This window comes from Lissotriton vulgaris, chromosome 10 (assembly GCF_964263255.1).
Source record: "Lissotriton vulgaris chromosome 10, aLisVul1.2, whole genome shotgun sequence".
Classification (NCBI taxonomy): domain Eukaryota; kingdom Metazoa; phylum Chordata; class Amphibia; order Caudata; family Salamandridae; genus Lissotriton; species Lissotriton vulgaris.
This window is the reverse complement of record NC_141698.1, coordinates 1034866306-1034882397: the sequence shown is the minus strand read 5'-3', so window position 1 is coordinate 1034882397 and position 16092 is coordinate 1034866306. Positions and strand designations below refer to the sequence as shown.

Here is a 16092-nt window from a genome sequence, read left to right as displayed (position 1 = left end):
AACCCACAACCCGCTGTGGTAGTAAAACATAATTTAGTTAAAAATATACATAAATTATCAATTAATTAATCAATTAATCAATTTAAATAAATAATTGCCAATTAATATTTAATTGCAAAATAAATTAATCATTGAAAAATTAATTATTTAATTACAAATAAATTACTTCCCACCCTATTCCCCTATAAACCCACAACCCGCTGTGGTAGTAAAACATATTATTTACTCTTATATATTTTTAAATTATAAAAACATATTAAACACATATTATAACAATTAATTTAAATACTTAACTTATATTTCTAACACATATTAGTAAATCGAAATTACTTACATCGATATATATGCTATCGATATTAGTAATTTCGATATTACTTACCTTAGGGTCGATATTCTGGCCATCGATATTCTGGACATCGATATTCTGTCCCATCGATATTAGCAACTCGATATAAGTGTAGGTCGAAATTAAAAACTCGATATTTTGACTGTTTACCGTTATTAGCAAGTCATAAGGACTTTTTCAAAGGAAACTGGGGCCAAACAACACTACACGGCCCCTTTCACTGACTTTAATACACTTGTATAAAGAAATATGAAAACTAGATCCTTTGATGGTCTTAGATCAGACCTACTCTGTATTTATTGCTATTTATTGAAATCCGTCAACTTTGCTCTACTTTCTCTTCTGGCGGTTATGGTGGACAGCATGAGCCTGTCATCGGATGAATGACAGGCAGGGAATTGCAGGACATTTGTATAGGTGATTGCAACATCATATCTAGAGCAGGTCTATTTGAGAACTGCTTTATCCATCTTTGAAGCACAGTATTAAATCATTTCAGAACCAGGCACTTAATTGTCTGTTCTGTCCCTGAATCTTTGGGAAACGTGGTCAAATTAGCCTTGTTGGACACAGTAAGGAATGCATCTCTCTGAAGCTAATTAAGAAGGCAATTGATTATGGGAGAGCGGCAAGAAGCCACAGTGATTTATTCTAACTTAGAGGTAGCAAACTGATCTGCTCTTTAAGCATTAGTTTTACGCTTTCTCAAGCGCACTTTCCAATAATTCCGCCTGTCTAGGGAATCTGCAATGCGACTGATGCACCTGAGTACTGCGGAGTGAGTTAGATTCATATGAGGTTTGTGAAAAAAATACAGCATACCAGACATAAGGGCTTCCCAGGAGACAGGCCCCATTGCAGCTGTCCTACCTTAGAAGAGTAATACATTTATTTCTAAAGATCTGCAGCGCATATTAGAAGAAAAGACCACAAGCCCTTGTGGAGAGTCCACTAGGACTGCCTAGTCTCTGGCTAGGGCTCTCCTCCTCTTCCCGTTTGTGAGCCCTATGTTTTTTTTCTCCAGAGTTTTATATAGCGTGAACTAGACCCGAAGGTATCAGAGCGCTTTACAAATACCAGTTGCATTACAGACGTACACTTACATTTTCTTTTTTTTAGGCACAGGGAGATTAACCCCTTGCGTGCTTATGACGAGCCCAGCTCGTCATGAGGCATAGTGGAGCTGTGCTCATGACGAGCTGAGCTCATCATAACGGTCGCGGTCCGCCCACGCGAAATTGATTCCCCGCCTGAGCGGGAGAATCGATGAGTGGGCGGAGTTGTGATGAGCCCAGCTCGTCATGAGCACAGCTCCACTGTGCCTCATGACGAGCTGGGCTCGTCACGAACAACGCAGCGCCGCGGTCCACCCGCGCCGAATCATGGGATGTTGCACGTCCCTACCGAGACTCGAACCCGGTACCCCAGCTTTGAGGTTGACCGTTAAACAACATCCTCCAGTTCTCCACTTTTACACACCCAACATTTTCACACTTGCGGTGGTAGTTGCCTTGTTTTTTTGGTTCATTGTGGTATTGGCTCTAACACAGACATTAAGCGTTTCTTTGGAGATATTGTGGAGGATAAACCCTTGCCAAGGAACACTGAACATTTTAAACCTCCAATACTAAGTAATAAACCAACCATTTCCTCCACAATGGTGCAGCACATAGTGCTTTGCACTATTCAGCAGGCTGTATCAGTGAGCAAACTCACGTCCGCTCTGAACTTGGATCCCTGGGGATGCAAACTGCATTATTTACTGAAAGTCTTGACAAATGAATCAGTGCTTTTAGCACATAAGATGCTATGAAGCACCTAAACATCCAAGCTCCGACCACTGGAATTCACTGCCCGAGGAGGTGTGAGACCTCACCGTGCGCTAAACTACCCACGAAGGCATTCATCCCGCTGAATAGAAGAACAATTGATGACTTACAAGTGTGCACAGGTTGGTAAACCCTGTACCCTTATTAATGTTTTATTTTTAATGTGCTGCTGTTCTGCACCATCTTTATCACAAAACAGGTTTTTTATCCATAACCTCGTTCCCTACACTGGATTATGTGATCGATCACATACGCCTAGCTGTGTGTCCCTCTTGTGCTTATGTAAGACATCTTTGGTAGAGTTGTCATGCTGCTTTCTGCTTAAATAAGGAAACATTGGCAAAGCAATATGTCTTGCTTGCCTTTGAGCCCTGACTAAAACATTAAAGAAAAGCCTTCCAAACTGAAAAACACGAAGCGCGATTGATTTTTGTATATAAGGAGCTGTAACAAAGAGCCTTGACTGTGTGATGATTCAGTGTGCTTTTGAGGTGTCAAATAGTCCCTGGTGCTTTGCAATCTAAGCACTCGATGGAGGGTGGAGTTATACACCAACTGGCCAATATCTTGCTGTGAGAGAGTAATACTCCTCTAAACGGAAGTATATTCTGGAGCATTGGTCACAACAGGTCTTGCCACAGCTGCACTGTCATGCTAAATCTATTAACTCAGAAGAGGTATTCAAAGTTAGCAGGGCCTCAATTTGGAGCGTTTAAAGAAATACATTGAAATGCTGCCCTTGTTGAGGTCACTAAGCAAAGCTTCAGGTATATTTGAGCAAATTTCATTTATACTAATACCAATGGGTGATTCACAGGTAGTCCCTTAAGCTGCATTTGTAAACTGCAAGACTGCCATGCAAGGAAAGAAAAAGAAGAAAGTCCCAGGGCACAAAGAGAAAAATCTGTATGAGGCACAGAGAAACAAACCATTGTTCTGGGTATTTATTTCTGTGAAACAAAGATAAATTCCAAGCCCGCTGCCATGACTTGATGGCTGCCCTGCGTTACACTTGAGTCCAAATGTGCTCCTACTATGTTGTCAGAAGCACTTTAATCGTAAATGTCCCTTCGGAATAGTGCGGGAACTAAAAAGGTGGCCGGGCTGTTATCGCAGGGGATGGACGGCCAGCCAGGGTCTTAGCCATCCTCTCCCACAGCCTCCTTTTTTGTTGGGGATTTACACTTCCACTCCCTGCATCCTTTAATTGTATTTTGTGTTATTAGAGTGCTACCTGTCCTTTCAATCAATAATTCTTGCCACATACCACTCCCCAGCAGCATACATCTTTCTTTTCATTTGTGCTGATAAATTAACACATGTTTTGTATGAACAACATTACCAAGGTAGCATAAACCTTTATTTTATTTTGTTACTGTACCGTTTTGATGTTTTTCCTCATAGTTCTTTGTATCAGTAGCATTATCACATTAAATAGGATCCATAAGCTTGTGATTAATAAGCTTGTATAGAAACCTAGAGCCACAATTTTTATTTGCTTTGTGAGTCAATCAGATGGGGCCTACAGAGGTGTGCGGGCTTAAGTGGCAGACAATTTTGAGGCTCACATCCAACACCTGAAATATAAGCTCCAATGATATTAAACATGATGAAAACTTATGTGTTCATGGTTTCATGGTAAAGGGATGGAGGTAAAGGGTTTTTATATTTTCACGCAGATCCCCTTCCACATTTTAACCCCACAAAAATGTTGTCTGTTTTCAAAACGCTGTGGTTTAAGTTTTCTGTGAAGAGGAAAAACTTCATAAACCTAGTTCCTGTTATACTTGATCTCTTGTCACAATCTGATCACCAGCCTGATAATTGTCTCTTTCTTTAATCTGTAGTCAGCCAGTACAGTGAGAAGATCCGCCAGGAACTGTGCCGAGACACCAAGTACATCACGTCCTACAGTCAGAAGGAAGAGATGCTGCTTCACGAAACGTACATCGACATCTCGATGGAGCTGGTCAGCGATGCCAATGAAAGCATGGGAGTTGTGAAGTGCTTGCCTGACCTTTTCGATGCCAACGGGGTGATCAATGCTGAAGGAGAAACCGTATTCATCTTTGGTGACGCTGGGGTTGGAAAGTCTGTGTTGCTGCAAAAGATCCAAAATCTGTGGGCCAGGAGAGAGCTTTTCGCTGATGCCAAATTTTTCTTTCGATTCAAATGCAGAACATTTAGCTGTTTCAAGAAGAGAGAAACAATGTCTTTGAAGGATCTGCTCTTCAAATACAACTGTTTTCCAGATGGCGACCAGGAGGAGGTCTTCCGATACATCTTGCGCTTCCCCCACACTGCCATCTTCACATTTGATGGCTTCGATGAGATCCATTCTGACTTTGATGTTAGCAGGATCCCTGAGATCTCCTCTCCTTTTGACTCTACGCACCCCATTGTGCTGCTCATGCATCTTCTCAGTGGAAAGCTGCTTGATAAATCAAGAAAGGTCTTAACAGCCAGGACTGGGACGGAGATACAAAAAAATATTGTCAGGAAGAGAGTGATGCTTCGCGGGTTTACTAGTGAAAACCTGCAGAAGTACACCAAAAAGTTCTTCAAAGACGAAACATTTCAGCAGCTAGTGTTGAACCATTTGGGAGCAAACCCCAATCTTTGCAGTCTATGCTCTGTGCCTCTCTTTTGCTGGATTATATTTAAGTCCTATCAACATTTTCACACAAAGTATGACAGCTACCAGTTGCCTAAATGTGCCATCACCCTAACGGACATCTTTTTACTTATAGTTGAAGTCTACATAAATAGATCAATGAAAACCAGCCCTTTGAAGGGGAGAACAAAGAGCCAAGCGGAAACTTTTGGAGCCTGCAGGGATGTTTTGTTTGCCTTGAGTAGATTGGCTCACAATGGAATAGAGAAATCACACTTTGTGTTTGGCCAGGATGAAGTGTCATCCTTGCTATCTGACCAAGACTTACAGTTGGGGTTCCTCAGAACCGTGGATGAGTACACTGGGTGTGCCGATGAGTCCACCTATGAATTCTTTCACCTCACCCTGCAGTCCTTTTTTGCTGCTTTTTTCCTGGTGCTGAATGAGAATGCCTCTGCCTTTGAGATGTGCAAGTTCTTTAACAAGTGCTCCATCCCAGAGACACGCCAGCATAGCCTCTACCCCATCCCTTGCTTTCGAGACAGGAACATCAAAAAAGAGGATCCTTTCCGAAACAATGAGCACTTGCAGTTCGTAAACCTTTTCCTGTGTGGTCTTCTTTCCAAACCAAAGGAAAACCTGTTAAGACATTTGGTTTCACCCATCATCATCAAGAAGAAGAGGAAGGTGCTCAGGCAGTACCTCTTTAGAGGGGTGAAGCTGCATTTAAAGATTCTCCCACGAACAAAAGATGGCGAGTTCAACCGGGTGTCAGCCATGCCCAACTTCATCTGGATGCTACGATGCATCTCTGAAACACAGAGTCAGAAAGTAGGGAAGCTCGTGGCCAGGGGCATATGTGCAAATTACATCAAGCTAACATTCTGCAATGCACATTCAGCAGACTGCAGCGCCCTTTCCTTTGTGATCTGCCATTTACAGAAGCGTCTGGCTCTGGAGCTGGACAACAACAACATCAACGACTATGGAGTGAAGCAACTCATACCATGTTTCAGCAAGCTCACCGTGGTCAGGTACTGCAAGGCATACCTTTATTTAAACGTAGTCTGGGTTGGTGGATGCTGGGTGGTTTTTTTTATACTAGTGTGCAGAGGGAGTAAGGACACACCTCATCTGTTATGCTGCCTTTTTAGCCAATAACGGTGAAGATGTTAGGGAGGGAGGAGGGTGGGGTGGAATAGGTAAACCTGAAATGTAATACGTTTCTGTAACTTATATTTGAAGCTGAAATAGCTTCCTTTTAAAACAAGTGTTAGCAAAGCCATGAGGCGTGGCTTGCAACTTGAGTTGTAACTAAAATATTAAACACACCTGTTGCAGTAAAAAATGAAACCAAAGCAACAAACATATTCTTCTTTTATACAATGAGATACAAATGTTAAAGTGTAATGATTCAGTGTACCTGTGATATTTAAAAACCTCCCCCATTGGAAGCAGAATGATAGACCAAACAGCCAATAGCATGAGGTGAGAGATAAAGGCTCCTGTGGCTGGAGCCAAAGCCCACTGTGTGGGCTAAAGAATTGGTAACAATAGGTCAAGCAGACAGCTGCACTGTCAAGCCAGACCCAAAAAGAGCTTGGCCCTTGAACCCTCCCACCCTCAAACCATTGTATGATATCCTCAGAGGAACTAGCCCTACTCCAGCCTTCCCCCCCTGCGTGCAGTATACCAGGCTGTGGTCCCCCGACCAGTTTAAAGCTGTAAGCACAAGCTTCTTTCGAGGCATATGCATTTCATTCAGCACAGGAACTTCTGAGCCACAGCCTGTTACATTTGCTTGCAAGAAGAAGGGCTACACTGCAGGCTCTGTTTTTAATTGGGATGTTATATCTTTTTGCCAAAGTAGCTGCCCTAAAGTTTCTGACAAATTGTGGGTTGTTCAAAATCTGTCTTCCCACACTTGTAAACATTGGGTATTTCCATCTGACATACCTTTGGCAGCTTCCATTTCCTACGTGAAACAATATCGATCTTCGCTCGGACAGTGTCTTAGGTGTATCGAAAGTGGAGAGAAGGGTGGTGTCACCGAATTGATAAGAAAACATATTATTAGAATGAGGAAAAAAGTCAGATATTTTGAAGACTGATAATTGTTGGAACTGCACACAACTCAAGAAAGAATTGAAAAACTCACATATGATTCTGCATTCTGGCAGAAGTAAACAACATTACAGATTTATACCAATTCAATTAGGAATAGTCTTTTGATAAGGCCTATTTATATTTAATAATACATGTAGTAGCCCTTGTAACAAAAGTACTGTAACTAGCAGCACGCATTCCAAAACAACTTTGCCAGGTGAGGTAACTACCCAAAGCTATATTTTGAAAGTTTTGTGAATTGGGAACATAGAATTCACAAAATAATTCCATAGCTTCTCCAGGAAAACAATGACTGCAGCAGTATCTCAGTTGTATTTCTTTAAATCTCTGAAATGTATTTTAAAATTAGAAATCAACCTCTAATAGGCCCTTAGGTTTGTGCTTCACACAGATCAACTGTTCGCCCTAGAAACTACCAGGGCATTTGGCACCTAATGCCAATAATGCTTCAAGTGCACTGCCACCTAACCTTGAGGCGCTGCAGAACGAATCGGCCAATCATTTCTTAGAGACCATCAGACAGATGCCGGTCGGTCATTGCAGACCGTCACTGCTGGCGGCCATCTTGGATTGCAGCCTGTGGTATTCTAATGAACGCTTTCTGATCTTTCAGCAAGCTACTGAGTAATGCAGACCTATTCTTATCCCCTTCAGTCAATTGAATTGGATAGCAGCTCATGCGACATGTGAGACTAGTTCCATGATTGAGTTGAGCGTATTTCCCCCGTTAACTCCAGAATGATTTGCTGACTCGGCTTCCCTGAGAGCCCTGGGTGTATACTACATATTGACGTTCCCGCCTGCAGAGCAGTCAATCGATGAAGACGATGTATTTCTGAAGGGCTTTCTTCTCTTTCTGTCACAGGCTCAGTGTTAATCAGATCACAGATCTTGGAGTGAAAGTGCTGTCTGAAGAGCTGACGAAGTACAACATCTTGACATTTCTTGGGTATGTTGCTTGTCATAATGTCATTTTCTTAAAAAGGGGTGGCTTTTTTGTATTTAGTGCCGATCAGGTTCCATACCAGCTGTTCATCCGAGAAGCAATGTTAAGACTTAGACAGTGCGCATTTGACAGATCTTGTATTTAATATTGCTTATAAAGCACAAAATCTTCATTTTATGTGAAACGCAAATACATACTTGTATAGAGCTAATGGAGATGAGTTGCTTGGTTCATTTAAAAACAAATTACAGACAGTTTTCTGGAATTCACTGTGCAGTTTTTTCAAGTATTTAAAATCACAGAGACACCGATAAGCCAATCACTCAAATTCATATAGGGCCAATGTTTCATTTACAGGTTAGTAAGATCCAAAACAAAATTGGACTGGAATGAGTTCTAGCGCTGTGTAGTCATAGCTTTTCTCTGTGACAATTCTCTTCTTTGCCCAGTAGGAGCGTAGTACTGGGCAAAGAGGTTGCATGCACAGATTCACATCCAGTCGGTCTCTTGATTAGCCATGTGATGGGTCATTGCTGCATGATTTAGCCCCCTTAGACATAAATTCATCATCATGTGATTGTGGGGATATGTGGTCAATGTAATCGGGTTGTGCTTTCGTATGCTTCCAATATCTTTCTGCTTTCCAACCTAAAAGTCTGAAAGAACGTACATCCTGGGAATACCTTGAAGACCCTTCCGTGGGCCTGCTTGGGGTGTTTCTATGTCTGCAAGTGTGTTCATTGCATCAGTCAGGTGGCCCTTGTACGGCTCCCTTTGTTTCTCAACAGGAGCTGCTAATGCATGTAGGTGGCTTGTTTGATGCAGCAATAGATCCTTGGGTCTCAGGTGCTCAGTGATGGTGAGGATTTAAAGTGGGATGTCTCCTACGTGGAGTACAGGCCTCTCTTCGGTTATTGCGTGTGTTGTCTGCAGGGTGAAGTTGTAGGAGAAAATGTCATGTCGTGAATCCTACAAACGTGGGTTAACTGCAACCGACACATGTTAAGCTTCGCAGGGAGAAGAAATATCTTTCTGAGAACCAATTAAATGTTACTAGTACCACACTGATGCAGGGGATCAACAGTGAGTGAATGAAAGAAGGTCTCTTGTCTACCCTAAAAGATATCTGGGTGCTAATAATGAAGACAAATGGAAGCTGGTCAACTCAATCTTAGAATAAATCCAATGATTGCCAGTAACTGGACAAATATTTTTGAAAGTGCTCTGCCTATGGCGACTCTTTGAGAAGCAGACAGTGTTTCTCTCGCATTGAGGCGAATAAACCTTTTACGTGAGGTGCATTTCCTTCTTCTTGAATTGCTCAGTCTTGAGAGAAATTCCTGGCATGTGGGTCATTCAAATTGGATTTTCCCTGACCGGAGTTCATGCTGAGATTCCTAAGTTACATTAAACTTGTAATAACCAGATAACATTGCTTTCATCATCCATCAAAACTGCACCGAAGCCTTTGCAAGGGGGTGAAATAAAAATGGAGTCTCGTAGCCAGAGCCCAGGGGCACAGGCCGAGCAAAGCGTAAATGACTACGCCGCGACAGCCCAATCTGCGACAAAACTCACTCTTTTTAACGTATGTACTGAAGGAGGAAATGCTTTCAGGCTAAAAATAAATTTGTCAAAAGAAGAAAACAAATTTGATAAAATAATAAAACTACATTTCTTGCAAATGGACAAGACCATGTATTCCCCATCAAACTTCGTAATTGTAAAAAATTAAAATGACTTCCTTACGGTAAAAACAACAAATAATTGAAGCACATTTCAAATAGTTAAAACTGAGCCATCCAAATGATGCCTGAAATAAAACAGGGTGTGTTGTTAATTCTGCTCGAGGTTGTTGTGTAAGAGAAGGTGGTTACGGTTGTAGTTATGAAAGGGAAGGTTATGCATGAAAAATTTTTACAATGTTGGACATCGTAACTCGTGCGTCAAAGGTCACTTCACTTAGGATGTTCATGGGCCCTATGTTTTCTCCATCAGTGCAAGCAAAGAACAAGTCTCCCCAGTTTCAACAAGCTAGGCTTGATTCACATGTTAAAAATAATATAGTTCTGCTTTGGGTTAGTTTCAGAGAAATCCCTATGAAAATGTAAGTCGTGCAAAGATTAATAATGGGCATCTATATCTGTTGCCACCTTTTGATGTCTGATGGTAAACTGCACCTGTAAACCTATGTTTAATTCCAAGACAGCCATGCCCCACAATAATTAAAGATATGAATTGGGAAATAAACAGGAGGCTCCCACATTGTGCTGCCAGTGGTTGTATTTCATTATATATATATATATATATATATATATATATATATATATATATATATATATATATATATATATATATATATATATATATATATATATATATATATAAAGCCCATCAAGGAATTGATATTAGGATTTGGAAGAAGGGTCTAGTTCAGCTTCTGTTTTTAGAAAGCTCCTCGTCAATAACTCAAAGCTAATTAAGCCTCAGTGGAACTTGTCTGAGATCGTTTAGACCAATTTGAGAAATGGAAGGAAGGCAACCGATTCCATGGTCCCTCTATTAAGGCATTAACTGCATGACGGGGAAGGCATAGCACTATTAATTTAGTCTACTTTTGAGCATGTGCCGGTCGACTGTGCCATTAAATACACAGATGACCCAAAGTCGCCCAACATAAACATTGAAAATTCATAGGCCCTCAGTAAACATACAAATTACGACTGATGGCCGTCAAATCAATTGCTCTGTTTGGAGTCTACTGCAATCCTTTGAGACCTACCAAGGCAGATGTAAAAAATAAAAGCCTGGCTGAGTGTCTCTGGATGTCTTTTCTTATAGGAGTCAATTTCTTAAATGGTTATCAGGTATATACTGCACAAGGCAATATATCATAAAGTTAGACTACCACCACTTCAACCTCCGCCTTACTTCAACTTATTAACTTTGACCTACCATCACATTACCCCCTCTCCAAAAATGCTAAAATCCGCACTACTTTGACTCTCTTCACTTTAACCTGTACATCAACACTAACCCTAAAACTGACCGTGTCCCTTCGACTAACCTTAACTGTAACCCTAAAGTTTAACCCTAATTCCAAACCTAATTCTAAACTTAACTTGTATTTCTTTGCCTAAACCTAATTATATTAAAATACACTAAATTAAATGATAGTAAATTGAATACAAATAAGTTAAAACAAACTTTGACAAAACCAATTAGTCTGGCTTGTGTTTTGCATCCCAACTAAAATACTAAAAAAAGCCTTCGGTGAGGATAAACAAAACAAAATACTACTGACTTCTGTCTATAATGCATCTTTGAGATAACTTATTGTGTACTTTTAAGTGAGATGTAAAATATTCCCTCATGGGAATATTGCCTCACATAAATTATTCTCTCATGAACCAAACCCACTCTTTGAATTTTTAAAGATTTGGTAGCGATAGGTAAAGACGAGAACTAAAAAATGGGAATTCAACCCAAAATCTTAAATCCAGGTAAATTTTGAATAAAGATGTTTTCTTGCATATAAGATAATGTAGGAAAGTAAATTAGATGTAATTACATGATTTTATTAAAAAGCAAATGTAACACTTGCCCAAAGCATCTGAAAAATATTTGGAGTTGACCACTGTGCTAAGCCTATTCCCGACTTTATCGCCTATTCTCTTTAAATTATATTACAAATAATTTGTTAAATTAAGTTAAAGTCCAACCCTACCCTAAATCATGTCAATATTAAGTTATGGATCTATATTATTAAATTAACAAATGAACATAAACATATTTTTTGTTTCTTATGGAAACTAAGATTCTTAAATAACATAGTTTTTATAAGGTTGTAGTACATGTGTAACGTTAATTAGGTATGCAATTTTAGTAGATAATTCAATATTTATGCATAGCAATTGGAACATGGCTCAACGGGACATATGTTGGGTTTGAAGAAACTGTTCTAAAGTCACCACTCTTATATCAAGTTAGTATTAGAGGATTAATGGTAGGTATTATTTTGACTTAAAAAAGAGGATGAAAGGAGCATTTCTGAACAGAATGTCTCGTGAACAGCATATTCCTAGAGAGAGCTCTATTTTTGTTTATTAAGCAGAGGGAGCTCAAGGGAGAGGTTGTTTGTGCTCCTGAGATTACATGAGCTCCCAGGTATTTTGAGTTTCTGGGTCAGGTGCTGCTCTACTTACTTTGTTACACTGTCTGTTCTCTATCACAGCTCAGGCTTGGAACTCGAGATTGTATCACACATGCAAAGTATTGTGAAATGTATGATTATTGCCATGTATGGGCCAGATTCACCAAAAAATCAAAAGGTATGTTCGGACATTTGCATTTCCTCCTGAATGTACTTTTAATATTTGTTTCATTTCACAATCCTCCCCAGAAGTAGGCAAGGAAAACTGTGCTAGGACCAGGTTTCCAGGCCTACTACTGGAACTATTATGTGACATATCCCACGGGCTCCTATACGCCGGTGAGGGAATCTGGAAACTGTAGAAGTACAGGGGGAGTGGAACCCGCTTTACAAATGCACATATTTTCTTTCTCTGTGGGAGAAGCATTTTTCTCCAAGACCTTCCTCTACACACGCTTCAAATGTGGGGACGATCCATTCCTGGAGTAAATCTCTGGCCCTTTCCAGGGTGGGAATGGGTTGGATTGGAGTTTGTGATTTCTTCTAGGTACACTTACAGGGAAATCCAAACTTGTAAAGCAGAACACAACTTCCATAGAATTGGCTACAGTGGGCTTCCCCTGAGAAAGCCGTATAGTAAAGAGATGTATGCGTGCCAGGAATCTTTTTGGGAATTCCTGGAAGGCGTAAATGAGATATTTTCTGCCGTAAAGATCCGTTTACAGCTGGGAGCAACCTTTGTGAATAGAAGCCATGTTTGTTATAGAGTATCCCACTCTACCTATTCCATAGCAAAGTTATTATCTCACACTTACTAGTGTGGCATAATATTGACACTAGTGTGAGTCTAGAGCTGAAAAGAGATATGCTGTTTTCTCATGTTGTGCATTGCATTTCCTATGTTTTTCTCACAACTTTGATAGTGAATGGAAGACACGGACACTTGCTGGGGAAAGGTACTCCTAATTAGTGCGCTCAATACACCAAAATTCTGGTGGTGGCAAAAAAGGTTTCCTGCAATTTTTTTCCCATACGTTTTTGTGTGAAAATAGAAGTAATCAATATTAAAGTGGACGCAAAACTGCAGATTTTGAATCAGATGTTCACATGTTTGGTGTCCACGACTTCTCAATTAAACTACTCAAAGCCTAGATTGAGGCTTCAAGGTTAGAAAGGTAATAGTTATAGGACCAACCAATCACACTGAGTGACTTGGCCATTTAATGAAGAGATAGTCAATCTTATTTATTGATCAGGCAACAACCACAGAGTTACCTAATGTAATTGTTTGATTCAGGCAACCTGCAATGAATCAGGACGTGTCATGGATTGATCCAGGCCCCCAACCTTGCTTTCATGTGCTTTCATACAGTGTATATGACAGCTCAGTGGCTTGAACACCCGCTGCAGAGATCTGCTTGTAACATGAATGTCATTCAATCAAATCAGCACAGGGTCCATTTTCATTCTTCCGAGACTAAAAAATAATTGCTGGGAAGTTTTGTTATAGTAACATTCGTGGCATTAGTGGCAAGACAAGTTAAGTAAATAAATAAATAAATAATTTACATTGCACGCGCTGCATCGCTGAGTTGGTGTTGCAGCGCGCGCAATGTAAACTGTTTTAGTTATTTATTTATTTACTTAACCCCATTCTGCCGTATGCTGGAGTTTACTACACCCCACCCTGTCCCTCTCCAGCCCGTCCCAAAGCCCCACAGCACTCCCTCGGCGAGCCGCCACTGCTTATCTCTCTCATGTTCTCTCTCCTCTTCTCATCCTTTCTTATTGTCTTTCTTTCACCCTCATATATGCATATTTTCTCATATATTTGTGTTTTGTGTCCTTATTTTCTCATGCTTACTTTCTTTTTAGGTCGAGGACTGCGTCGCACTGCGTAGCAGTGTGGGCGGAGCGCCGAGATTTATTGTTTTTAGGTTAGGGGGCTTGAACCCGCCCCATTGGCTGGGCTCGTAAATGCTGGCCAGCCATTGGAGGAGAGGGGCATCACTCCCTTTAAGCCCCATCTTTTTCGGATTCGGGGGCGTGTTTCTTAGGTTCTTTCTATCTGTGACGTCATCCGTCACTCACCACAAAACACGCCCCCGATTCCGAAAATTTCGGAGCTTTGCGTCAGCCATTTCGGCCCGACCGCATCCGGCCCTTGCATCAATCCGCTTGTTATTTTTATTATTAGATTACACTGGTGCGACAGTAAAGCTGTTGATGTGCCACACGTAAAATATCCTGGGCTAGAGAATGATGTACTCTTTATACTCCTGCCCTACAACATGCTAGAAAGCAAAACGTCATGTCACCTTTTGCATTATGTTAGGGCATGAGTTGTGAGATTTGAACAGCATCGGGCGAATAGTTCCTCAATATTATTCTCCCGTGGTAGGCAGGAAACGCAGGTCACCACCTTTAATTATAGGCCGAGAATGAGATGGTCCAGAGATAATTGCGGTATGTAACTGTTACCACGGATTTTTTACAACGCATACCATTACCACAGATTTTTTACAATGCAGGTCATTTTACAACGGAAACCTTTAAAACGCAATACACTACAACGCAGATACTATTACAACGCATACCATTACAACGTAAGTATAATTATAGGTAAGTTTATCTTTTTTTTAAAACATTTATTAGTGGTATTTTGTTATGGGGTACAGGGGTATTTTTAGGTTTTAGGGCTGGGTTTGGGTTTTGAGGTACAGGGGTATTTTTAGGTTTTAGGGCTGGGTTTGGGTTTTGGGGTACAGGGGTATTTTTAGGTTTTAGGGCTGGTTTTGGGTTTTGGGGTACAGGGGTATTTTTAGGTTTTAGGGCTGGGTTTGGGTTTTGGGGTACAGGGGTATTTTTAGGTTTTAGGGCTGGGTTTGTGTTTTGAGGTACAGGGGTATTTTTAGGTTTTAGGGCTGGGTTTGTGTTTTGGGGTACAGGGGTATTTTTAGGCTTTAGGGCTGGGTTTTGGGGTACAGGGGTATTTTTAGGTTTTAGGGCTGGGTTTGGGTTTTGAGGTACAGGGGTATTTTTAGGTTTTAGGGCTGGGTTTGGGTTTTGGGGTACAGGGGTATTTTTAGGTTTTAGGGCTGGTTTTGGGTTTTGGGGTACAGGGGTATTTTTAGGTTTTAGGGCTGGGTTTGGGTTTTGGGGTACAGGGGTATTTTTAGGTTTTAGGGCTGGGTTTGTGTTTTGAGGTACAGGGGTATTTTTAGGTTTTAGGGCTGGGTTTGTGTTTTGGGGTACAGGGGTATTTTTAGGCTTTAGGGCTGGGTTTTGGGGTACAGGGGTATTTTTAGGTTTTAGGGCTGGGTTTGGGTTTTGGGGTACAGGGGTATTTTTAGGCTTTAGGGCTGGGTTTGGGTTTTGGGGTACAGGGGTATTTTTAGGTTTTAGGGCTGAGTTTGGGTTTTGGGGTACAAGGGTATTTTAAGGTTTTAGGGCTGGGTTTGGGTTTTGGGGTACAGGGGTATTTTTAGGTTTTAGGGCTGGTTTTGGGTTTTGGGGTACAGGGGTATTTTTAGGTTTTAGGGCTGGGTTTGGGTTTTGGGGTACAGGGGTATTTTTAATATATATTTACAAATAATAAAATTAAAATTAATTTTATTAATAAAATTATGTAATAATTAAATAATAAATAATTAAATTAAATAATACAAAAATAATTATTTACATTATATATTAATATTATATACTTACCTATACTTACGTTGTAATGGTATGCGTTGTAATAGTATCTGCGTTGTAGTGTATTGCGTTGTAAAGGTTTCCGTTGTAAAATGACCTGAGTTGTAAAAAATCCGTGGTAATGGTATGCGTGCTAAAAGTACGCGTGGTAACATCATATATCCGATAATTGCAGGGTTCCGTAAAGGGCCACGGCTCATTGTTCAGGCAATTTTTTTTTGCTTTCTGGGCCGGTTTCCATTACTGCAGCCGCTGGTTGTTATTGCGTCACTCCCTCTATCTCTCAATCTACGTGAGTTTTGATGTACCCTGGACTGCATTTTTTTCAAATCTCCCTAAAAAGCCTGTGTCAAGCGCGCGTGCCGGGGCTGTGAGCAGACC

General features: G+C 40.7%; 1 protein-coding gene across 1 annotated transcript in view; it reads left to right on the top strand.

Moving 5' to 3' along the window:
• The window catches only part of NOD1 (nucleotide binding oligomerization domain containing 1), a 384901-nt gene that overhangs the window by 311584 nt on the left and 57225 nt on the right, over positions 1–16092 (top strand). Inside the window, exons 4-5 of the mRNA XM_086942080.1 lie at positions 4023–5823; positions 7782–7865. Of these exons, the coding sequence (XP_086798206.1) occupies positions 4023–5823; positions 7782–7865 (1885 nt within the window). The remainder of the gene's footprint in view (positions 1–4022; positions 5824–7781; positions 7866–16092) is intronic.